A 27,068-nucleotide genomic window follows, 5' to 3' on the forward strand; every position below is an offset into this window, starting at 1 on the left:
AGCTATTAATTTTATAACCACATTACAACACATACATAGTTTTCTTAGAGAAAAAGAACAGTGAGGTTATTATATCAACTCCACACTGCAGTGAAATATGGCTCTCCTCCCAGCCTTAAAAAGAATTTCGCTGTGATGACTGCATTTCATATACTGTAATATAAGACATGGAGTGTACTCAACGTAAAGCGAACACATTTTTCACTGCAAGTTCTCCAAATTAACGGCTGCATGTTTCTTAATTTCAAAATATCGTAATAACTATGACCAGTAAAGGCAAGATGCGATATAAGATTACAAAATGCGAAAGAACTGAAACTTTTAGCCACATGGTTTATTTGCGATTGTGTGATAAATACTGTGAATCTAATATTTTTGTGCAGTAACTTCAACTGCAGATAAACTTTTTCCTTGTAAGTACAAAAATGTTTTTATACTCGTGCAAGGCAAATACAGTATGTGAACAAAAATATCCGGACACCTAGCTGAAAATGACTTACAAGCTCGTGGCACACTTTATCGGTAATGCTGGAATTCAGTATGGTGTTGGCCCACCCTTAGCCTTGATGGCAGCTTTCACTCTCGCAAGGCAGGCGTTCAATCAGGTGCTGGAAGGTTTCTTGGGGAATGGCAGCCCATTCTTCACAGAGTGCTGCACTGAGAAGAGGTATTGATGTCTGTCGGTGAGGTCTAGCACGAAGTCGGCGCACCAAAAACATCCCAAAGTTGTTTTGTAGGATTCAGGTCAAAACTCTGTGCAGGCCAGTCCATTACAGGGATGTTATTATTGTGTAACCACTCCGCCAAAGGCCGTGCATTATCAACAGGTGCCGGTCGTGTTGAAACATGGAATCGCAATCCCCAAATTGCTCTTCAACAGTGGGAAGCAAGAAGGTGCTTAAGAGATCATTGTAGGCCTGTGTTGTGATAGTGCCACGCAAAACAACAACGAGTGCAAGCCCCCTCCATGAGAAACACTACCACACCATTACACCACCGCCTCTGAATTTTACTGTTGGCACTACACACGCAGGCAGATGACATTCACCGGACATTTGCCATACCCACATCCTGCCATCGGATCGCCACATTGTGTACCGTGATTCGTCACTCCACACAACGTTTTTCCACTGTTCAATCGTCCAATGTTTACGCTCCTTACACCAAGCGTGGCGCCGTTTGACATTTACCGGCGTGATGTGTGTCTTATGAGCAGCCGCTCGACCATGAAATCCAAGTTTTTTCACCTCCTAGATAACTGTCATAGTACTTGCAGTGGATCCTGATGCAGTTTGGAATTCCTGTGTGATGATCTGTATGGATGTCTGCCTATTACACATTAGGACCCTCTTCAACTGTTGGCAGCCTCTGTCAGTCAACAGACAAGGTCAGCCTGTACGCTTTTGTTTTGTACGTCTCCTTTCATGTTTCCACTTAGCTGTCACAGCGGAAACAGTGGACCTATGGATGATTAGGAGTGTGGAAATCTCGCGTACAGAAGTATGACACAAGTGACATACAATCACCTGGTCACGTTTGAAGTTCGTGAGTTCCGCGGAGTGCCCCATTCACGATGTCTAATGGCTACTGAGGTCGCTGATATGGAGTACCTGACAGTAGATGGCAGCACAATGCTCCTAATATGAAAAACGTATGTTTTTGGGGGTATTCGGATACTTTTGATCATATATTGTATCACTGTGTATTTGGTGCTCTTTCTCCTCCACTTCTGTCATTGTAGGCTGCCCACATGGCCCCTTCCCAAACCCCACAGGTCACAACACATGGCAAGGCTTTGCCACTCATGCTGACAGAGCGGGCAACACAACGAGTTCAAGGAGCCCTAGAAACAGCTACGATTCTTTGACGCCTGTCCCCTACCAATCGACTCGCTGAAATGTCAATCACAAAGTAATTTTAATCTGAATGTAGTTGTATTGCTTTCAAGAGGAGGAGGAGATTAGTGTTTAACGTCCCATCGACAACGAGGTCATTAGAGACGGAGCGCAAGCTCGGGTGAGGGAAGGATGGGGAAGGAAATCGGCCGTGCCCTTTCAAAGGAACCATCCCGGCATTTGCCTGAGGCGTTTTAGGGAAATCACGGAAAACCTAAATCAGAATGGCCGGAGACGGGATTGAACCGTCGTCCTCCCGAATTATTGCTTTCAAGAAGGAGTTCTTATATCCTGAGCATAAAATTCTTTCCCACCAATGGAATTCGCTATGCTATTAGCCAACGAGCAACTTCACAGCCACAAAGCTTCTGTAGCAATCATTTAAACTTGTAATGGCCGATTCGATCGTGTACACTGAGCAGTGCACTTTGTGTGATAGTGACTTTAAGCTGAGAGTTAGTATGAACATTTCAGCAATGTGCATGTAGCTTTTTGCTTGATTTTGGATTACAGCTACAGGAAGAGCATGTTGTTGCAATGATCAAAGAAATGGTTGTATTACAGTCGTGAAACAGTAAGTTTATAAAATAATTAGTTTATGATGCACACTTTTGGTGGTAGTTTCATTTGTCACATCAACTAACTAAGAACAGTAATAAGTTTCTTGGCATATTTATCGAGGTTCATCCTTTGTGCCTGTTATTTTGATGCAGTTTTATATGGGTAGTTAGTTTCAATGCAATTATAAAAATATTACTTTGTATGAATGGTATAGTCTCTGAAAAACTTTCTTTGACTGTTCATAGGAGTAACAAACACCATTATCCATGATTGTCAGTATACTGTTTCTTGTTTTTGGTCAAAAACTGAACTTGCTGCACAGTGTGCCCCTTCTCTTCAGTATTGCTTAATGAACGGTTAGTAAAACGTTTGTCAAGTATTACTGTCCCCATAATGTGCAAAGTGATACAGACTGGCCACAATAAAATTGCACTGGAAAATACTTGAGGCTGGCACAAAATACATTGACTAAATTAATGAACAGAACGTGCCAGGAATCACCACTGTTGATGTGAAATGTTCCCACAAAATGCCTGTCTCAGGACAGTTTTATTTAGGTTATTCTGTAGTAATTTTCTGGTGTCATACTTTTCTTCCAAATAGTGTTCCCCTGTAGCAAAGTTCTAAGTTCATAGTAGACAGTGCTTTCCCACTGTAGCCTGTACCCTCCTAATTCGTGTGGCACATTTTACACACCCAAACATTTAAGTGCTTTCTGTGTATGCAACACAGGTTAAAAGTAAAAATATCAGTACCATTTGGTTCTGTAAAGACATAATTTCTGTACATCCTGCTTAAATTAAAATGAGTGTTTCTGACGTCCTTGCTCAGCTGCTGTAAGTTTTATGCCTTGCTTCCATTATGCGTTGTGTTAACTGTTCAGTTCAGGCCATTTGCTGTCACACAGGATTCAGCCTGACAGAATCACATAAAATGTGGAATGTCATGCATGGTAAGTACTATTTGTTTAGTGATGTGTTTATAGTTGGGCTAACTATTGAAATGTTACAGGTAACACCGCAGAAGGTGTAACTTTATTGAGATTTTGTATGATGTGAGAGACTCCATCTATGCTGAAAAAGTCAAGAGAATGCACCTTCTTGCTCAGGACCTCTACATTATGAATGATTATGGCATCAATGATAATCAACATCTGTCATTGAAGTTTTGACTGTGTGTGTGTGTTGGTTCTGATCATAGGTACTATAAAAATTAACTTCGTTCCTTTTGTGGTGATTTGGAAATTATTAGTTTTAATAAAGAAAATAAATAAGTTATATGCCTGTTTCTGTTCTTACCTTCATCCTAGTACATAAACCTGATAAGCTTTAACTGAAATATACAGCTCATTATTTCAACATTAATTACATTATGTGCATTTTAATAGCTTTGAAAATATCAATATCCATTGCAGTGTATGCAAAAGAATTTGTAAATTCTGTAGAACAGTAGTGTTAGTCTTCTGTAGATCTTCGAACTGTACTGCAATTTTGCATATTTATGACCAAGCTATGGCAGAGAATGCACTGAATAAACGACAACAAAATGTTGATCTGGAATTTTTGTAAACATTAAAGTATTCTTGTAGGGACCTGGAATATAGGATATATGCATGTTTTCTTTTTTGTTTTTCAGCCTCTTTTTGCTGCAGATACACATGTTGTATAGGTTAATTACCATTCTTTGCAACTGTAATGAAAGTCTTATTAAGACCAGATGTGTTTTGCTTTATTCTTAAGTATCTTCATTCGCCAGTTTTTTTCCTTGTTTACTTCATTCTTCTTCGTCTTCATCATCATCTTCTTATTTTATGTCTATGTGTTAGGTTTTTGCACTTTCACTGCACTAAATCTATTCACATTTCTATGTTGAGACGTATCACTGTCCTCTCGCCAAACTTACGATATAGTTTAACAAAGCTTTGACCAACATGTGAGTGACGACAATTGCGTCAAAATTGTCAATGTCTTCTACATCACATCTTCAATGTTAGCCAGTCGCCACACTTCGACTGTAGATACTGATTCAGAGCCTGCCACAATGGACGCCATCGCATTTTGGCTGATGGCAATAGTGGGAAATTTTTCTGGGAAAGATTTTGTTGCTTGGGCAACAACGAGTTTAAATTTAGACTTGCGCACGTTTTCCAATATGGCTTCAGTTTAAATCATGGGTATTAATATTATAGTTAAACTTATGGCCTTAGAGCTGTGACAAGAGTTAAATACAAGGTAGAGGAAACCCAAATGTTGGATTCGAAAATAGATTATGCACAGGGGTTAATCAGGGTCCACAAAAACATTTAGAAAAGAAATAACACTCGAAGACGAAAATGCTGTCTGCTATGGCAAATTAAACAACAGCTGGCATGCAAATTTCATCTACAGACACGACACTCTTCCAAGATTTTAGAATCTTATTATATTCATTCAGGTAGGAATTTCGAATAACTAATTTTTAGTTTAACAGGTACCGCATCACACATCCGGTCTATTTCCCGCATATAACCCACAATTTATACAATGCTTAGCCTCGCACAAAGAGGTTTTTATGACTCGCGTTTCTTGTTATACATGAAGTTTATGTATTTATTCATCGAAAAATTTTCGAGATCGTGGGATACATCAATCCTCTGCTAATACCGCGCATCTCGCGCGCGCGCGCGCGCGCGCGTTATAGGAGATTTAACGGTAGTATTAGGTTGTTGTATTCCAGAAGCTGCGAAAGTGTACCTGCCGACCACTGTTTTGACTTCCTTCAGTGATAAAATGAAAATACGCTGAAGTCGAATGGAGTACAGGAGCAATTACTACTGGACAACCGCGACATAATGCTCTTGTTTCGAAATAAAGCCTACAGGGAACAGTGGTAGAAGTACACAAACTACGAAGTACAAGTATTTGACTGTGGTACAAGCGGGACGAAATTTTTATGGAATGACAAATGTTCCAGCACTCGAGTGAAGCCACTGAAAACTCGAAGTTCACACGAGCAATTGCAGTGCCACCGCAGTAAGCCGTTAGCTGTGGTGTCGCTTTAGTTGCGTGTGTGAACCCGGCTTTACCGCATCGAATATCTCGCAGATATCTAGTGCTTCGTAGCGAAGTGGAATATCTGTGAAATATGATGTGCCACGAACGAGGAGGGAACGAAGTTACTTTTAAAAGGATAGCCAGACCTGCAAGAGTCCTACTGATAGAAAGAGTGGCGTAGATTGGTTATAAGGCGGTGGAAAGCTGTTAGAAGACACAATGCGAGGGCCAGAATTGCTGTTTGGTGCGCTTATTGGGGCTCTCGTGGCTCTTTGTGTGCATTTTTCGAGACAGAGGCAGCTGACTTATGAAAATGAACCCACAAATTCTGGAAATAGTGGCCCTGGCCGTTCATGGTGAGTATTGAAATTATATTTGCTGGAGTAGAATGTAGAAAACGCATGTACCACTGTAATAGAATTTTTAATAGTTACATGGTTTTCTTTAGTCTGTGCGCCTAGGTCATTGTCTAGCGGAGACTAACGGTAGTAATTGTTTTGGGATATACTTACGAAATATTAAGCTCGACTAAACTGACGGAGCTGTTAGCACCACCTGAGGGACACTAAGCTTTATTGTAGTCACTTTGATTCCAGGTGAAACATTACTTAAAACTCGTGTAGTACCGCAATTAATACTGGAGTGACATACCAGTCTATTTTAATAGATTCGTATGCATGTTTCGTCAGTTTAGTGAATCGCTACTCAGAATTCTGTTTTGAATACACGTAAAGGATAAATTCTCCCACGGGGAGTCAAAATTACCAGAGAACCGATAAGTGGAATGGGGTGTCAGATGTAGACAGTGGATACAGTAAGCAACGTAATTTTTGCAAAATTTATTTGCCTTCAGTTCCGAGGTTACATTAATGTTGGCTGCGTAAAACGCGTATTGTAGTTTAGATATTGGAAACCGCGTGTATTATAGCTTACAGTACCGTGTTTGATAGAATACAGTAATTTTTCAAGTGAGTCGAAGCGGTCCGTGCAGGCTTTGACACACGATAATGCTGTGGTGTGACTTAATGTATGGGCAGCGTATTTGAAAGCTTTCGAATTGTGTTACAGGCAACATTGAAGATTAATCGGATAGCCACTGAAGAGATATTGAATCATTTCGGGGAGAAAAATTTGTCGTACAGCTTGACGAAAGGAAGGGATTGGTGGATCAGACACTCCTTGATGCCTGAAGGAGTCGTATATGTGGTAATTTTGAGTGAGGGAGGCTGGGGAAATTTGCGATACTACACGTCTGCTTTGCCGCGTGACGTATTGCTGTGACGTCTTGGTGGCGCGGCGTATTTGAAATAGATCACGTTTGTAGGGTATGCTGTTGCATTATCTCGTATGAGATGTTTGTTGCTGAACTGGGTATTTTGTAATTCATTGGGCTAATTTAATGTGGTTTGTAAGACTACATGAGACTGGTCGACCCAAGCCTCTGATCCCACACGTCGGCTTTTACCCGTGACGTAAGGCTGTTGTGATATGACGTCATGACGGCGCGGAGTATGGTTTGTGAGTGTCGTGTTTGTAGGTGTCGTGTTGCTGTTCGTGGTGCGCTCTGGTGGTGTTTAGAGGTTTCGTGTTGTGTGGTATATTGGGTTAAGTTTGGTGTTACTGCATGTTTTGGGTGGTTCTGGTTTTGGCTGTGTGTGGAGAGGAATTGTTTCCAGTGAGTTAACGATCTATTGTTGTAAGTTATTGTAGTGCTGTTCGCAGTAGGTCGTGTGTTAATTTGAGTAAATTTGTTGCTGCTCTGGTTAGGTATGGATATGACTGATAAAATTAAGTGTGCGTTCGCGTGCTGAGATCGGGGCGAGTCCGTTGAAATTGATTAAATTTCTGCAGCTGTTTGGCTTGTTCGCGGAGGTTAAGTGTGCTGTTTGTGATTGACATGAAATTGGCATTAGTTCCGGCGTCTCGGACCAGGGGCGGTTATATGCGGCGGTGCTGTAGGGATAACGTATGGCGCTCCATACGTTGCGGCTCTTGTTTCGAGAAGTCTAGGTTGGCCATGCGCGAGATTGTGTTGTTGACGTACTACTTTTGTTATAAATCCTCAGTTTTGGCGCGCATGAGACTAGTGAGTGAGAGGAGTGTGCCTGACTGGTTTTCGTTTTGCTGAGAAGTATGTTCTGAGGTTATTACTTAGAGGTAAGTTGGATGGGCCTGGGGTTGTGGTGATGGACGAGTCTGTTTGGGAAAAGTGTGTGTGTGTGTGTGTGTGTGTGTGTGTGTGTGTGTGTGTGTGTGTGTGTGTGTGTGTGTAGGGGGGGGGATGTTCGGAATGTTTTTAGGGTTGTGGAGGGGCGGTCTAAGAGAGAATTAAGAGTTTATAGAACTGGGTTTCTACTGTAGCTTCTGACGTTTTTTCTTGTAGGGGTAGAGGCTTGGGTGAGAGGGGTACAATCATTTAATAGTGAACTCTAGTTTAGAGTTTAAAAATTGATACGGGGGGCCTTGTTACAAATAACATAGAGGGGCTATGGGGGGGGGGGGGGGGCGCTGGCATTCTTCTAAACTTGTCTCATTTAGACGAGTAGTGTTGGTGGAAGAGTCTCCCTAAGGGCTATTTTTGTTTTTTAATGGCTATCAGTAAGATGTACAGGCTGAAGGTGGTTGGTTAGGGTAGTTTATGTGGTTTGTGAGGGGGGAGGGTGTTGGGAGTGTGTTGGCTTGTGATTTAGTTGAGGAGGATCTATTTTGTTGCAGTTTTTGCTGAGTTGTAGTGTGTGATTAAGATTTATTTTTGTTTATGGGTATTTTATTTTGGGGTGAGGGGGAGGTTGGGTTCGGGGGGTGGAATGTGGGTGGGTTAAGTCTTTCTTCTGGTTCTGTATTTTTTGCATGTGTGTGTTTGATAATTTTTTGGGTTTCTTTGTTATTTGTAGGTACCATTGTTGGCTTGACACGTTTTTTGTGTACCTACATTGGTAATGCTGTTCTCGATGTTAGGTAATAGTATGAGCGGTTTTAGGTACAGTGGTACCGCGGACTTCATTCTGAATATAATGTAAAGGACAAAGAAAATTTCAGTTCTTCTTCTGGTCTGTAGAGATTTGAGATTGCTTAGTTTTTGTCATGGTCCTTAGATAACATAAACTGCGCGTGACGTCAATTACACTGAAACAAACATGTCACCTGTCTCTGGACAGGAGGCAGTTTAAGCATCATGCACTGTGTGGATTGGAATTGCGTTTGTTTTTCTCATACATAACTGAAATCGAGCATTGATTTTAACAAGATAACAAGTTGCCTTACTGCTGTTAAACATGTAGTAGCGCAGTTAACCTGTTTTGTCCGAAATTCCTATTAATGCGATGGTAATCGTTTTTATGTCTCCAGGTGAAACGTACGGACAGTTCTGTTTAAAAGCAACAAAATTATTCAGTGAATACTAGCTTTTGTTATACTGTCTTTTAGTACATAGTTTCCACAGGAGTGGAACACATGAGGTTGCCAGGCAAATTACTTTCCTGACTACTCTGCAATAAAACATTAGAAATGTTTAAGCTTTTATAAGAAATAGCATCCATTTGTAACCATAAGGTCCGGTTTTTACCCGAAATATGCGTTTATATTTTGGGTTAGGTTTTCGTGTCGGCATATTTTCACTCACTGTAAGTGAATCTCCTGGGGCAGGACGCTTTAAGTAAATAGTGCTTTGGCATGTATAGTAAATAGTGCCTATCTACCAGAAGTGAGCAACAAGATTGTGTGTGTGTGTGTGTGTGTGTGTGTGTGTGTGTGTGTGTGTGTGTGTGCATTCCTCTCCGGTGACCCAGCCCCGCAGTGCCCTTGTGGTCATGCATTAACAGTGCGCCATGTTTTATTGTCGTGTCCCCATTTTAGTCAATTTCGTGTTGTCCTGTCTCTGCCATCTTCTTTACAGGATATTTTAGCGGGTGACGCTCGAGCAGCTGCTAGTGTTCTTAGTTTCATTACTTTGACTGGATTGTCCGAAGACATCTAACTCTTTCACTTATTTTATCTGCCTCTTTGTAAGAACTTTCTGGTGTCCCCCCCCCCCCCCCTTGAGTTTTACTAGATTCTATGTGCTCTAACAATTGTGACTGGGCGTTAATGACCTCAGTAGTTGAGCGCCCTTAAACCCCCCCCCCCCCCCCAAAAAAAAAAAATTGTGTAAAGCAGATAACCACACATTGTGCAAAATGCCATTTTAAGGCCCTCAGAATTCTTACTCTCCAATACCTGTACTCCTTAATGGTTTTTCTTACTGACAAAACAAGTTTCAGCTGAACTGTGTTCTTAACAAAATATTAGGCAATCAAAATCATTTTCATTTGCAGTTTGCATTCTTGCACAGTCTTCAGAAAGGAGTAATGGATTCTGCTACAAAGGTACAGTATTCAGCAAGCTCCCATTGAACATACAGCAACAAATTGGGAATTTCTACAGATTAAAAAACTGTACTTAAATTAGCCACTCCTTTTATTACTTTAAGGTAGTCAATAATTTAAAAGTTCTCTTGGTTATTTGGTAGGTATGAATGTGTGATGTAAAGCTACACGATAAATAGTAATGCACTGCAAGCAACACTTTTAGCAGGTACAAGTAACTATTTTGTCTGATAAAGTATAATAAAGTTAGTATTTAGCTATCAGTGGGAGGCACACAGCAAGAATTTAGTGTAACAGTGGCTGCAGCAGCATTTTTCAAAGTAACAACTTTCTTTTCACTTTAATTACCTGCTGTAGAGTGCACTATAGATATAGGAACATTAATGTTAAAACAGTGTGTCCAGAATTTGTTGTTACTGTAGATCTTGACTCATTCCACATCTGTGAGGGCTCTCAATCTACAGTGTAATTGTTAGATCAGACTTCGTGCTTGTATTAGCAGCATAATTGACTTTCATATATGCCCAGAGAGGTCCTCTTTTGACCTTACACATCCCACAAATAGACGAAAATCTCAATTGTGAAAAGGAAATATTTAAAAATCCTTGCAGAGGCATTTCCTTGAGTTAAAAGCTAGGATACATATTGATCCTTTGGATGTAATACTCGATAAATGACGGTTTTGAGGCAACGTAGTTAATATCTAGCTCACTACCAAGACATAAATATATTACGCTTCCTATCTTGGCATCGTTTCGGTATCTGTACTGGATTACGCAAGTCAGAAAATTTATGCGCTTATTTTGAGTTAATACCTGACATTATGCACATAAACAATTCCCTTTCTTAGAAATGCTTACTAAAACATTTCACACGCATTCTTGTGGAATCGTTAGTGTTGCTGAATGTAAGACTTATTGTCTTCCACTCCTGTGGAAGCGATGAACTAAAAGATCTCACAGTACAAAAAGTATTCACTGAGCAACTGTGGTTCAGTTGCTTGTTAAAAATGTCAATAAGTATCAACTTAACCACGTGTAAAAATCGGTAACGAGTGGTATATTATCAGGAATTTCGGAGAAAGTAGGTAACTGCACTACTAAATGGGTGATACTAGTACTACAGTTCGTTGAACTGTTAAAATAAATGCTTCTGTTAAGCTATAAATCAGAAAACCCGAAACTGTCAGCTCCACTTCACACAGCACGTACATGAACTCGGTTTGCTGCCCCGCGATTGTACCGTTACTTTCATGTTATTTGTGCAATTACATATTGATTTGTCCATTATTGTGATCTGTGACGTCTTGGACGCCATGTTACATAAGCTGAAAATGGCAAACATCATGGAGGTACCCCCAGGGGGTCAACAACTCTTTAGTGGATACATGGGTAGCGAGCACGGGACCCCGAGCTAATGTAGCCTTCCTTCCTTCCTTCCTTCCTTTCCAGGCTGCATACCTTCCCTTTCTGCATCCTTCCCTATCCCCCATCTTCGCCCCCCCTCACCTCTGGCTCTTTCCTTCCCTTTCTCCCCCTCTGGGAGTATGGTTTGTGCCTACGTCCGGAGATGGACGCTCGTAAATGTAACGCATTCTTCGCCTTCTTTGCTTGTATGTCTTCATCCTTCCTTTGTCCTTCTCTTTTCCTTACCTCTTCTCTTTACCCTTTTCTCCGCTGCGGCGTTTGAGACATCTCTTCTTTCCTTTCCCTTTCTCTTTCTTCGTCCCTGTGCGTGTCTGAAGGCCGACCCACGCATTTTCGCGCGTAGCCGGTGACGGGGTAACGCGTAATTCCCCGCCCCGGGTAGACAGGTAGGACACGTACGTACCCCCTGGTAACGGCCAGGCCCAGGGAGGGGTGATTACCCGAGCTGATACCTTCCGAAAGTGCCGATTGGTCCCTCCGTCCGTTTGTCGGGAGGTGTGACCTGAGGTGTGAACAATCACCTAAGGCGGGAGTGCCCTCAGAGAGGGCCCCCACAAGGGAGGAGCGCGCCATCGGAGACGCCGGTAATCATGGGGTATTCTTCTGCAATGGTTTCCTCACCTTCCACCATGTCTGCTCACAAGCGTAAGTTCACTGAGTCTCAGCCACAGACAGTTCTTCCATCGTTGCCACAGTTCCTTGTTTCTCGGTCTGACGAAGGTCACGACTTCTCCACGGTCAACCCTTTCATTATTCAGAAGGGTGTCGATGCAATTGCAGGTCCTGTAGAGTCTTGTTCCAGATTACGGAATGGCACCTTGTTAGAATCAGTCAGTGCCCTCCAGGCACCAAAATTGCAGCGTACTTCACTGCTCCACACCTTCCCTGTCCGGGTTGAAGCGCACCACACTTTAAATTCCTCGCGTGGAGTCGTTTATACACGCTCCCTCGATGGATTGTCTGACGAAGAAATTCAGCACTACCTGTCTGACCAGGGCGTAACGGATGTTCATAGTTATGAAAAGGGTTGACACGAACATCATTCCAACCCGCACTGTCTTCTTGACATTTGACAAAGTTCAACTCCCATCGAAAATCAAAGCAGGCTATGAGAATTTCCGTTCGCCCTTACGTCCCAAACACTACGCGTTGCTATCGGTGTCAGCGGTTCAATCACACCAGCCAGTCCTGTTCCAATCCGGCCAAATGTGTTACATGTGGCAAGGATACCCATGAGAGTGCTTGTCCACCTCCATCCCCTCACTGCATCAACTGTATGGGTGACCACGCTGCTTCCTCTCGAGATTGCCCCATATTTAAGGATGAAAAGCTCATCCAGGAAATCAGTGAAGGAAAAGGTGTCGACCTTTGCTGCTCGAAAATTATTCGCCAGTCGACAGCCCACTGTGCCTCAGACAGGAAAATACAGCACTGTCCTTGCTTCACCTCGGCCAACAAAGGTGGCCACGCAGACTTGAGACCTCACCTTTAGTGCCACGGTCGTCAGATCGGCCAGCGCAAAGATCGCCCGTTCAACCTCGCCACTTTCGCCTGCCCACTCTATGGCTCACCCTTCATCGGGTTCTGCTAAATCTCGAGCTCAAGTCAGACGTAAAGACTTCGAAAAAAGAGCATACTCGTGAAGATTTTTTACATACCCCAGCTTAACAACCATCGGTTCCTCATTCATCTAAACATCTTTCCAAGAAGGCTACTAAGAAACCCAGTTCATCTCCTTCTCTGCCAAGGCATGTCCCATCTACAGCACCACCTGGCGGAAATCGCCCTCGGCCGTCTTGTGTCGTCGAGGCGCACTGCTGGCGGCCGATCAACCGGCCGATCGCTGGTGGCAGGAGCTGCTCCTGAACAACCTATGGATCAGGATCTTCTGCCTTCGTCTGAATGCCATTCCATGCTGTCGGTCACAAGCTGAGCAGTCGTTGACGGCAACCTTGGTCATATTCCTCCATTTTCTCTTCACCCTATGTCCATTATCCACTGGAATATCCGCGGCATTCAAGCCAATCGGGATGAATTGTCGATCCTCTTACGATCCTACTCGCCGGTCATCTTTTGTCTTCAGGAAACAAAGCTGCATCCCCATGACCGCTTTGTTCTCCCCCATTTTCAGTCCATCCGATTTGATGTCCCCTCAGTTGAAGGCACTGCCGCCCATGGAGGACTCATGATTCTTCTCCATGATACTCTCCATTATCACCCAATTCACTTAAACACTTCCAAGCTGTTGATGTCCGTCTTTCCCTTTCTGGATATACCTTTTCTCTTCGTACTGTATACATTCCATCGTCCACACCAATGGCACGAGCTGATCTCCTTCATCTTCTTGGTCAGCTTCCACCCCCCCCTATTTGCTGGTTGGGGACTTCAATGCCCACCACCCGCTTTGGGGATCTCCACATCCTTGTCCACATGGCTCACTATTGCTAGACGTCTTCCACCAAGCGGATCTAGTTTGCCTCAACACTGGGGTCCCTACATTTTTGTCTGCCTCCATGACAAATTTCTCATTTGGACCTTTCGGTCGGTACTGTTCCGTTAGCTCGGCGCTTCGAATGGTTCGCCCTTGATGATACACACTCGAGTGACCACTTTCCATGTGTCCTTAGACTGCAGCCTCAACTGCCATATATGCGCCCGCTACGCTGGAAGCTTGCCCAAGCCGATTGGACACCTTTTTCGTCTCCAGCGACATTCGATGACCGTCACGACGATGAGGTCACACATACTACCGACGTTATTCTTACAGCTGCGGAACGTTAAATACCACGCACCTCCGAATTGCCCCGGCGCCCCCCAGTTCTTTGGCGGAACGAGGCGTGCCGTGACGCAGTATGTGAGCGGCGACGTGCTCTTCGCGTTTTCCGCCACCATCCTACTTCGGCCAACTGTATGCGCTATAAGCAGTTCCGTGTCCGCCGCTCGTGGTCTCGCGGTAGCGTTCTCGCTTCCCGAGCCCGGGGTCCCAGGTTCGATTCCTGGCGGGGTCAGGGATTTTCACCTGCCTCGAGATGACTGGGTGTTTGTGTTGTCCTCATCATTTCATCATCCCGGAAAGTGGCGAAATTGGACTGAGCAAAGGTTGGGAAATTGTACGGGCGCTGATAACCACGCAGTTGAGCGCCCCACAAACCAAACATCATCATCATAAGCAGTTCCGTGCGCGATGCCGTCGCGTCATCCGCGATAGCAAGAAGGCAAGCTGGAAATTCTTTATTAGCTCATTTAACACCTTCACTCCCTCCTCGGAAGTTTGGAGTCGGCTTCGACGGTTCTCAGGCGCGCCTAGTTTCTCCCCGGTCTCTGGGCTCACTGTCACACGATACATTAGTGGACCCTGTCGCCATTTCTAACTCATTGGGTCAGCACTTTGCTGAGATTTCTAGCTCTTCCAATTACCCGCCAGCGTTTCTCCCGAAGAAACGTGCAGCAGAAGTGCGACCTCTTGCTTTCTCCTCTCCAAATCGCGAAAGCTACAATACTGTTTTCTCCATGCGGGAACTCCAACATGCACTCTCTCCTTCTCGCTCCTCCGCCCCAGGACCGGATGGTATCCACGTCCAAATGTTGCTGCATTTATCAACCCATAGTCTGCATTACCTCCTTCGCCTTTATAATCGAATTTGGACCGACAGTACTTTTCCCAGACGATGGCGGGAAGCTATCGTCGTTCCCGTTCCGAAACCTGGAAAGGACAAACATCTCCCCTCTAGCTATCGCCCCATTTCTCTCACGAGTAGTGTCTGTAAGGTTTTGGAGCGTATGGTGAATTACCGTTTACCTTGGTGGCTGGAATCCCGCAGTCTAACACCTGCCCAATGCGGATTCCGAAAGCATCGTTCTGCCGTTGACCATCTTGTTGCTCTCTCCACTTATATCATGAATAATTTTCTCCGGAAACGCCAAACAGTAGCAATATTTTTTGATCTGGAGAGAGCATACGATACCTGTTGGAGGACAGGTATCCTCCGCACACTGTTCTCTTGGGGCTTTCGAGGTCGGCTGCCCCTTTCTTCGCGAATTTATGGCAGAGCGCACATTTAGGGTGCGAGTGAACACTACTCTCTCCCGTACTTTCTCCCAAGAAAACGGGGTACCCCAGGGCTCCGTGCTGAGTGTTGTACTGTTTGCCATTGCCATAAATCCAGTTATGGATTGTCTCCTTCCTGATGTCTCGGGCTCCCTCTTTGTGGACGATTTTGCGATCTACTACAGCTCTCAACGGACCAGCCTTCTTGAACGACGTCTTCAAGGATGTCTCGATCACCTCCATCCTTGGAGCATCGAAACCGGCTTCCGTTTTTCTCCCAGTAAGACCGTTTGTGTTAATTTTTGGCAACGTAAGGAGTTTCTTCCACCCTCCTTACATCTAGGACCTGTCAACCTTCCGTTTTCAGACGTCGCTAAATTCTTGGGTCTTATGTTTGACATAAAACTATGCTGGTCCTCCCACATTTCGTATCTTTTGGCTCGCTGTCTGCGATCCCTCAACACCCTCTGTGTCCTGAATGGTACCTCCTGGGGAGCGGACCGAGTGGTCCTTCTCCGCCTCTATCGCGCCTTAGTGCGCTCGAAATTGGACTATGGAAGCGTAGTCTACTCCTCGGCTCGTCCGTCTATTCTTCGGCGTCTCGACTCTATCCACCACCGTGGATTACGTTTAGTGTCTGGAGCTTTTTACACCAGCCCTGTGGAAAGCCTTTATGCTGAGACTGCTGAACCTCCGCTGTCCAATCGGCGAGCAGTCCTTCTGAGTCGTTATGCTAGCCATCTGTCTTCCATGGCTGCTAATCCGCCCCATGATATTTTTTTCGACGCCTCCTTTGATGTAGGGCATGCAGGCCCCCCTCCTCCCTACTGCCACCGGGAGTCCGCTTCCGTCAACTGCTCCATTCTCTTTCCTTCCGCTTTCCTAAAACCTTCTTGACAACTTGGGGTACAGCACCGCCTTGGCTCCGTCCCCGGATCTGCTTGCTCCGTGACCTTTGTCGATTTCCCAAGGATGGTACCCCTTCACTTGTTTATTGTCAGGCATTTTCTGCTCTATGTGCACAAATGAAGGAAGCCACATTTATTTACACCGATGGCTCGAAAACAGTTAGGTGTAGGGAGTGCCTATGTTGTTGGCGACACCCCACATCACTTTCGGCTTCCTGACCAGTGTTCGGTCTATACTGTGGAGCTTTACGCTGTTCTACAGGCTGTCCACTACATCCGCCGCCATCAGTGGATACAGTAATTTATCTGCTCAGATTCTCTCAGCTCTCTCCTCAGTCTCCAAGCTCTTTACCCTGTGCACCCTCTGGTCCACCGGATTCAGGACTGTCTGCACTTGCTCCACTTGGGGGTGTCTCAGTGGCGTTCCTCTGGATCCCGGGACACGTTGGTTTCTGTGGAAATGAGGCGGCCGATATTGCGGCCAAGGCTGCAGTCTCTCTTCTCCGGCCAGCTATTCAATTGATTCCCTTCGCCGATCTACAGAGCGTTTTATGTCGTCGTGTTCTTTTATGGCACGCACATTGGTTGACACTTACCATAATAAATTGCGGGACGTGAAAGCTCTTCCTTGTGCTTGGACCTCTTCCTCCCGAACGCGTCGTCGGGAGGAGGTAATTTTAACTAGACTCCGGATAGGGCACGGTCTTTTTAGCCATCGACATCTTTTAAGCGGTGATCCTCCCCCACTCTGTCCCCACTGCTCTCAGCTGTGGACGGTAAGACACCTTTTAATTGAGTGCCCCTATTTTAATGTGTTATGCTCCCGTCTACAGCTGTCGCCTGATATATCGTCAATTTTAGCAGATGACACGCGCTCGGCCGATTGCGTTCTCGAGTTTTAGTGCCAGTGAAATGACGTCAGTCATTTGAAGCTTTTTTTTTTGGGACAACCAACCCCTTTCTGTAGTGGATTTTTAAGCCTTCCTTCTGCTTTGTTTCTCCAATTTTATGATTTTCGTTCCCATTGCTGCTGGTTTCCATTTTCGGTTTTTACTGTTTCCTAAGTCACAGACAGGGCGCCAATGACATAAGTTTTGCCCCCTAAAACCAAAATAAAAAAACTGTTATCCGTTCCATGCAAGTTGGGAGTGTGGGAGGTTGAGGGATCTCGTAAATTCTTAGATTCTTCACATAAAGTTGGTTTGCGAAACTCTGTATAGTTTGCATCATCTTTAGCCCTCTGCCAGTTCAGTTAAACAATTTCTGTGGCGCTTTATCACGGGTCAGAGATCTGACTATTGATACTGATTTTTTTTTCCATACGCGAATTCTTTAGACGAATGGAACTTAACTTACAAGAAAGATTAACGAAAGGCAAACCTACATTTCTAGGATTTGTAGACTTAAAGTTTTGACAGTGTTGACTGGAATATGCTCTTTCAAATTCTGAAGGTGGCAGGGGTAAAATACAGGGAGCGAAAAGCTATTTACAATTTGTACAGAAACCAGAGCAGTTAGATGTCGAGGGACAAAGGGAAGCAGTGGTTGGGAAGGGGGTGAGACAGGGTTGTAGCCTCTCCCCGATGTTGTTCAATATGTATGTTGAGCAAGCAGTAAAGGAAACAAAAGAAAAATTCGGAGTAGGTATTGAGATCCATGGAGAAGAAATAAAAACTTTGAGGTTCGCCGATGACATTGTAATTCTGTCAGACAGCAAAGGACTTGGAAGAGCAGTTGAACGGTATGGACAGTGTCTTGAAAGGAGGATATAAGATGAACATCAACAAAAGCAAAGCTGGCCGAAGTGGCCGTGCGGTTAAAGGCGCTGCAGTCTGGAACCGCAAGACCGCTACGGTCGCAGGTTCGAATCCTGCCCCGGGCATAGATGTTTTCTGATGTTCTTAGGTTAGTTAGGTTTAACTAGTTCTAAGTTCTAGGGGACTAATGACCTCAGAAGTTGAGTTCCATAGTGCTCAGAACCATTTTTTGAACAAAAGCAAAACAAGGATAATGGCATGTAGTCGAATTAAATCGGGTGATGCTGAGGGAATCAGATTAGGGAATGACACTTAAAGTAGTAAGAGTTCTGCTATTTGGGGAGCAAAATAACTGATGGTCGAAGTAGAGGATATAAAATGTAGACTGGCAATGGCAAGGAAAGCATTTCTGAAGAAAAACTTGTCAACTTAGAATATAGGTTTGTCAGGAAGTCGTTTCTGAAAATATTTGTATGTAGTGTAGCCATTTATGGAAGTGAAACATGGACGATAAATAGTTTGGACAAGAAGAGAATAGAAGCTTTCGAAATGTGGTGCTACAGAATAATGCTGAAGATTAGATGGGTAGATCACAACTAATGAGGAAGTATTGAATAGGATTGGGGAGAAGAGGAGTTTGTGGCACAACTTGAGTAGAAGGGATCGGTTGGTAGGCCATGTTCTGAGGCATCAAGGGATCACCAGTGGAGGGCAGTGTGGAGGGTAAAAATCGTAGAGGGTTACCAAGAGATGAATACACTAAGCAGATTCAGAAGGATGTAGGTTGCAATAGGTACTGGGAGATGAAGCTTGCACAGGATAGAGTAGCATGGAGAGCTGCATCAAACCAGTCTCAGGACTGAAAACAACAAATGTTCAATACCCTTTATTAGTCCTACTTGGTACACATCCATCATACCGTATTTACTCAAATCTAAGCCGCACTTTTTTCCGGTTTTGTAATCCAAAAAAACCACCTCCAGCTTAGAATAGTGCAAACTACGCGGAAGTCCTGAAAAATGTTGGTAGGTGCCGCCACAACTAGCTTCTGCCGTCGAATATATGTAGCGCTACACAGGCATGCTTTGTAGGCACAAAGATAAATACTGGCGCCAAAATCTCTATGTTAGTAAATAAATCAAAAGGAGTTAGAAGAATGTAAACATTGTCATGTATTCTTTAGTGTTTGCTATCTCATTTAAATCCTGTATGTCTAATGAACTACGAAACTAGTGTGACCACAGCAAACGCGGAAGAATATACATATCATATTGTGCTGAATAGTGATAGTCAGAAATGAAGTACGGCAACTGACTAGATTTTTAAATCTAAGATGACTCTAATTTCTGTGCAGGATGTAATGTACTAAAGAGGTGCCTGCAAAGATTTTCAAACGGAGAAAAATTTTCGCTGAACGTATCATAAATAGTCTATTATTTGGTTCTTGTTGATCATTATCAAAGAAAGCAGCAGTGTAAGTAACAACAAATAAGCCTCTAGCCATTGTTTCGCTCATGAGACAATATCTCGCTTTCTTTATTGTAAGCCGCGGTAGCGCGAACATTAGCAAGCCATGCCGCGAGTGGCGACAGGTCGTAAACACTCATTATCAGAATGCGACAACCAATGTATGGCACAGTACAATAATGCATTTTAGGTTGAGTGATGTTAACACCTATAACAAAGAGAACAGCACTTATCAGACCAAAGCCAAATAAGCAATCCATACAAACCAGACGAAGCACGTGAAAAGGGTACCCGTACAAATATGGTCGGAGCTCCAGACACACAGCAATGGCTGCTTGGCAAAGTTTAACTGTTAAGCTTGTGACTCGAACCAAACTACTGTAGCTGTATCTTCATCCATTCGACCCAAATTCTCATGTTACAATGTACCAACTTTGTTTCGATTTGGAGGTGTGGTCTAAAACTTCCCTCCCCCCTTGAATTTAGTCTCATTTTTCAGGTGCAGCTTAGAGTAAATACGGTAATTAAGCAATATTCTAAGATGGGTAACATGGTGTCAGACAGCCACCTTCATTAGGCTCATTACATTGTTAAAGTACACCAATGAACACAACTAAGCCTGTGCAATGATTTTCATATTCTTGAAAACTAACACAGGTATTTGTATAAGTTGATGGCTTCCTATTGACTCATTGATTTTTGTAGTAAAGGTATAGTACATTTATTAATTTTGTTGGGAGCAAAATTGTAGAGGTAAATGGTCTTGACAGATGAAGTGTTTACTTACTTCAAAAACTTCACATACGCTAACTTCAGGCAAGGCACAGATAAGTCAGTAGCTAATGACTGCTTACATTTCACGAACTAATAGACTTAAAGTAAATGTTGCCATTGTGCTCTTTCTGTTTGGCCACTTATGTTATGCACAATGTCTTATTACAAGGTGACCACATCTGATATTGGTAAGTGCAATTGGCTTATCCTGACTACAGTGATTAGATTCAAATGGATGTAGATTACAGCAGCTGTGTAGAGATGAAGATGCATGAGACTAGTGTGGAGAGCAGTATCAAACTAGTAGTCATAGTGAAGACAATAAAAAATCGGTAGTTTACATTTGTGAAGAGCAGCTTTGACTGCTTCACCTGCTGTGATTCATTTAACAATGTCCAGATGTGCTGATAAAATTTTCATCTTGTGGTTGTTTACAGCAAATTTAAGGTTATAGATAGAAAGACCACAATGCTAGAATTTTTTTGACTTTCCCTTGTTGCCTGGAACCATTTGTCCCCCTCTGCTTGCATACATAACCGAACATTTCATTATTTTTACATCATTTTACATAATAGTTGCTACAAGAATTTTAAAATAGTTTATGAAAGTTCTTGAATACCCAAAATGCACAATCTTACTTTGACTTCACTTTATCTCAAGTTGTAACTTGCAGATCTATGCCACTAATACTTTGCAATATTAGCACATCTTAGCCACAGCTGTACATACAGAAACTGAAAAGTTTTAAGTTATTTTTAAATTTGAACAGTTAGTGAACAAATCAGAATTTGGGCTGTCAAACAGGTAGTGGTGTGGGCTTGGGAGGCTCGTGTCCCTCTGTTAGGGCTGGCAGCCTACACTAAAATTTTTGGCTTCTGATTATTACATGGTCATGAGTATAATTTTTTAAGTATGTTCATTTTACTGTGCAAACTTAGTGTCTTAAATTCTGAGTAACCACACTGCAGCCCCCACTGTATTGAAATAGTTGTTAAAATTTTCACCATGATCAAAGCTTAAAACACATCGGTGCTTCATAGGCTTGATGATATACTTCAAGGTCTTAGTATGGACAGTCCAAGTAAAGTCTCACTCAAGAAGTTTTACTGGTACTTCTGTTTTCAGATTGTCAGTTTCTGTTTTCAGTGTTCTTTATTGACACGCTGAGAACTGATGTTGAATGTACGAGTCAAATTAAACTGAAATGAGATCAGAGATGAGGTAGACACAATACCAAGAGCACCATGCTCTAGTAAATAGGAGGTAAACTAGATTCATTTAATTCTGGACATTTTAAAATAATCTGGAAATATATCTTTAAAAAAGCTGAAGGCCCTATCTGTAAGAGAAAAATTGAAATGACTTTTGGACACAGCCAGGGAAGCACACAGAAATGTGAGCCCTTCTTTGTCAGTTTTTAAGTGTATTATAACGAAACTGTATCCTTAAAAGTGTAATTTGGTCTAAGTAGCTAAGCCAGTGAAAGTGAAATAAAGGTTGTGGTAAACTCTCCTGTGGAGCAGGCTGATACCTAAGTTTTCTCCATATTTAATGCATGTCACCAACACATTTTATTATAGTAACACTAACTATGCAAGCTAAATTCAGGGAACGTATATATTACATAATGGGCAAGCCTAAAAGTATTTTGGCGCTTATTACAAACATGTCGTACATAAACTGCAAAAAGTGCCAAGTGGTAAGCTATGTAACTTTTACTCTAGACTGTTTAAACACAGGAAGATATTGGCACAATGAATGAGTCTACAAGAAAAAGCATCTGGTCAGTTTTGTCCAAATGTTCATCTGTGTGGGGTCACTCACTGTCCATGCAGTTATGGTGTGGTGTTCTTCATGCCACCTCTTTATTATGTAAAAGATATTTGTTAAAATAACAACCACATACAAAAAACATTAAATTGTGGTTTGATGAAGAAAAGATAATATTCACATAATATGGAGAGCAATGACAAGAAGGGCAAGGAAATGAAATGTATTCAGATGTAAGGTAATAGTTTCCATGGTACTAAAGGGAGCTGTAAAGGGTTTTGAGGAAGACAGATGGGAATGCATTAAGCAAATAACTGAATATCTTGGGTGCAGGTGCGACTCAGAGACAGAGGTTAGTGCAGAACAACTAAGTTCAGAGAAGTCAGAAGTCAAAAGGAAAGACAAAGTAGCTGACTTCATTATTGGGTATAGTGCAGTGGCCCACTTGCAACCCATGAATGAAATTATATTATATAGTGGCAATTATTACTTTGCCTGGGATTCAGATTTTCAATGCTCAAAACAAAATTTCAATAAAGTCTGTACCAATGTTCCTTGACAGTGTCTGATTAACACTTTATTGTGCTGAGAAACACTGTTTCCATTAAATTTCGTCAGAATAGTGGGAAATTTATAACTGAAATTAGAGATAGTTTGAGATTCCAAGTCACCAAAATTGTTCATAGGAAACCTTGCTGTAGTGGAAGTGATTCCTTAAACTGGGTACTGAAAAAGTAAAATTAGATCAGAAGCTGGAAGAATGCTTTAACAAATTTTTAAAAAAATTCAGCCAAAGATATAGAGGACACTATATTACAGCTCAAACAAAAATTCTGCAGGGTGGGATGGCATACCTACTATAGTTAAATCAGCTGCAAGGATAATAGCTCACCCCCTTTGCTCAATCAGTAAATTTCTCAAAGAAGGCCACTTCCTGGATGCCCTGAAGCATGCAGAGGGCATACCTTTGTTCAAAAAAGGTTCAAGAGATATATGGGAACTACTGCCAACCTCTGTTATCCCAATTTTCTCAAATATTTGAAAATGTGGTGGTAAGGCAAATCAAAAAATGTATAGAAAAATAAAGCATACTGTCAATACAGCTTCCAGAAAGGTAAAAACAAGACGCCATAAATGAGTTTGTGAAAAAAATTTGTTCTGCCCTAGAAAAGTCTAAAAAAGTTGCAGGATTGTTCTGTGACTGCACAAAAGCATTTGATTGTGTAAACCATCAACTACTCTTGTATAAAATGGAAAAATACGGAATTGGCAGTCATGTTTTAGAGTGGTTCAGGTCATACCTCACAAAGAAAAGGGTAGTTATATCATCAAGTAAGGGAAATTTCTTCTCTGAACGGGTGATTTCACAAGGCCAAATACTGGGTCCAATTTTATTCTTACTTCGCATAAATGACTTGCCCCTAAACGTAAATTAAGTTTCGTTCGCTGATGTCTGTCCTCATCGAAAGCAATTGCTCAGAACAAATTCCCTCAACTGTCACAAATCTACTAGACAGTTTAGAAAACTGGTTCCAACTAAATGGGTTAAAACTGAATATTGGAAAAATACATTTACGTTTTAAAACTAAAAACTCAAAGATAAATGAAATTCATATTACCTGCAGAAACCAGGAACTGAAAGAATCAGATTGTGTTAAATTTTTAGGAATACATTTCAATCAAAATTTATCTTGGTCTTCGCATATGGAATACTTAACAAATAAGTTCTGACCTTTGCTATGAAGATTTTGTCATTCAGCTAGCATGGGGATGAGAAAAGTAGTTTATCACAGCTATTTTGAAGCTGTTAGAAGGTATGGCATCAGTGGCATCGACATGGGGGGCAAGGTACTTTGTGCCCCCCTCCCCCCAATAGCTAAAATAAGGGGCCCCGGAGGCCCCCCTGTCAATATTCAAACATGCATTTCTCACTGCTCTCTCCCCCTTATCCTTCACTGGGAAATTTGTTAAAACTTGTACATACTATTTTTGCATAATAGTATGTAATGATTATGTAGGAAAAAAATACTGATTTTTACGAGCTATTGTGTATCCCTTTCTGCTACTCCGCCAACCTCTGCATATGAACTGTTGTGACAGGGTTTGTCCCCTGCACCTGTACTATTCGCACACTTCTACTGTACGGAGGTATGCGGGGAACAAAAGCTCACCATAATCTCCCAGTGCTTTTGCTGCTAGGATGAGCTCCAGTTCCTCCCACAGCAGCCTGCTGGCAGCTTGTAAAAGAAACTAATGAGCAACAGTGACACAGAATTTGATGGCAATCACTAGAAGGAATAGGTAACGTTAAAGACTCATCATTCAATTTTGTAAATTCTATTGACAATCACTATGTAAAACACCACACAAATCAGCACCGGCTCCAGGGATTTTGCCACCCCGTGTGAACATGTCAAGTGTCCCTTTTATTTTTACATAGTAAACTTTTCCATAGGCCTAATATATTTCTTACATGTTGCCTTATTTTCACGTATCACACTCATTCATCTCTTTGTTGTGAATATGTCTTTAAGATCAAAGCAGCAGTCAGTGATGCATTTACAGTGCAATACATTTCAAGCCATTTTTGTTGGTGGAAATGTTCCTTTCATAAATCGGAGCACACTGTTTCGGTACCATAGATAACTATTAATAGGCCTAAGGCCCTTGATTCTATGAATAACTTATATTTCCAATTTATTCACATTCCTTCATTTATGCAAGATGGATTTGCCACCCTGGGCAATGGTGCGGTTAGCCCCTCCCCCTGCCCCCTCCCTAAAACCAGCCGTGACAATAAACACTGTTACATGGCTGCTTCTTGTTAGGCACACAGTACTGTTATGCAGGCCACAGCTAATGTTGGCAGTGAACGTAAATATTCCAGAGCTGGGCATTGCCAGTGGTCAGTCAGTCTTACTGTGCCTTCGTTCAGTTGTTAATTTTCGTCTCTTACTGTCCAGTTTAAAATGGACAAGTTTATAATTAGGAAGAAATGTGGCAAGTGTTCATGATGGTGAAACTAGACCCAATGTTAGTGGTGTTGTGTGATAACAGACACAGATAGTGATGGAACTGTGGCAGTGACAAAAAACACTGTTCCTGGAAAAACAATGCTATCAGCCCTCTTGGAAACAGCAATTTGCGTGGATTGATTACAATAAGGTAAAAATTTACTTTTTTGCAAAATTTGCAGACAAATGTTTGAAGAAAATCGTTTTCCCTTTTCTTACAAAAGGGAAAAAACTTTCTATGAGTTTTTTCGAACTGGAAGAAAGGGGTAGAAAAGTTGAACGCACATGAAGCACTGGGCTGCCACAGAGAAGCTGTACTGAAATTCAAATCCCTAAAATCGATTGTTGATGTATTTAGCAAGACTTCCAAAGAAAAACTGACACAAATGAAAGAAAACTGACCTTGTTTACTAAAAATCATACCTTCCCTCCATTATTTAGCAGTGCAGGGGCTTGCAATACGTGGGCATACTGATGAAACAAGTAACTTCGACAATTTATTACGCCTTCAATGTGAAGATAACCAGCTACTTTTAATATGGCTACAGTGCGAAACTTACATATGGACATCCCCTGATGTGCAAAACAAAATATTGGCTGTTTTAAGCCATACACTTCTTAGAAAATTATTGGAGGATATCAAGAGTGCAGAGTATTTTGCAATAATAGCAGACGAAACAGACATAGCCACCAAAGAGCAATTTAGTATCTGTACAAGATTTATTGATGCTTCCCTAGAGATAGAATATTTTTTAGGGCTATTCTCAATACAAAATACCACAGCTAAGGCTCCGTTTGATATTGACATTTTAAGACACTTTGATGTGCCTACATCTAATTGTAGGGGCCAATGCTTTGATGGTTCAGCTAACATGGCCAGATTATGTAATGGTGTCCAGGCAAAGTTTGTGGAAATTGAGAAGAGAGCTATGTTTGTGTACTGCCTTGCACACTGTTTAAATCTAACACTACAAGACACTGTGAAAGCAGTTCCAGAATGTCAGAATGCATTGAATGTTATGAAGGACTTAATACATTTTGTGAGAGATTCACCTAAAAGATTAGATCTTTTTGCTCACCTGAAGGCAGATGCCTCTACAAATTTGAAACGACTCTGTCCTACAAGGTGGGCCGTAAGATACTTGGCAATGTCTTCAGTTTTGTCCAACTATACAGAATTTAAGGAATTTTCTCTAAATGTTTCAAGAAACGACAATTCAGACACTGGGGCCAAAGCAAACGGCTTTTTAATTGATATACAGACATGATTTCTTTTTCATGTTATCACTTTTGGTAAAACTGTTTGGTCACATTGATACTGTAAACATAGCACTACACAGGAAATGCCTACACTTCCAGGAGGCCAATAAGATGATTTCCACTCTCGTAACTTCTATTAGCCTAAATTTATGAGAAACAATTTTGAATCATTCTGAGGTGAAGTAACTTCAAAATGTCAAGATATTATGTTGATTCCCCAAAATTGCCCCATAGAAGAAGTCCCTAAGAAATACAATGACTCCATCAATTCATCTGTAGAAACATTCACTGAAGTATGTAACAAATATAGATTGTATTATGAAAAAATGTATACATCCATCAGCTTCTTGGAATCACGGTTAAAAACTCATTCATGTTTGTAAATAAAATTGAACAATTTCTTCTTGGTAATAAACATTCATTTGATATTTTATCTTTCTACAAATCAGATATAGACAAAGAACGCTTGCTTCTCCACCGAAGCATGTTTCATGAGATTATCCGAATTAGTGATTCTGCGAATATCAGTTCGTTTGTGACATAGTGAAATTCATACATGTAGTGCTGACGATTCGGGTAATGTCCTGCACTGCTGAGTGATAGTTTTCTTGTCTGTGGAGGGTGAAAACTTACCTTCAGTCTGAGGCAGAATCGTCTTAATGCCATCACCATTATCAACGCCCGTAGAGATGACTCGATGAAACTCGACCTTGATGCCATACGTGATGAGTTCATATGCAGGAACGATCTGAGGAGTATACTTGCCATCAAAAATTAAGGTAGGTTTCTTC

At 42.1% G+C, this 27,068-nt stretch overlaps 1 protein-coding gene across 1 annotated transcript in view; it reads left to right on the forward strand.

Moving 5' to 3' along the window:
• The first annotated feature begins 5,665 nt into the window (after nt 1-5,665).
• LOC126162164 (uncharacterized) overlaps nt 5,666-27,068 on the forward strand; it is a 78,869-nt gene continuing 57,466 nt past the window's right edge. The window contains exon 1 of the mRNA XM_049918479.1: nt 5,666-5,844. Coding sequence (XP_049774436.1) covers nt 5,708-5,844 — 137 coding nt within the window. The 5' untranslated portion in view covers nt 5,666-5,707. The remainder of the gene's footprint in view (nt 5,845-27,068) is intronic.

This window comes from Schistocerca cancellata, chromosome 1 (assembly GCF_023864275.1).
Source record: "Schistocerca cancellata isolate TAMUIC-IGC-003103 chromosome 1, iqSchCanc2.1, whole genome shotgun sequence".
Taxonomy (NCBI): Eukaryota; Metazoa; Arthropoda; class Insecta; order Orthoptera; family Acrididae; genus Schistocerca; species Schistocerca cancellata.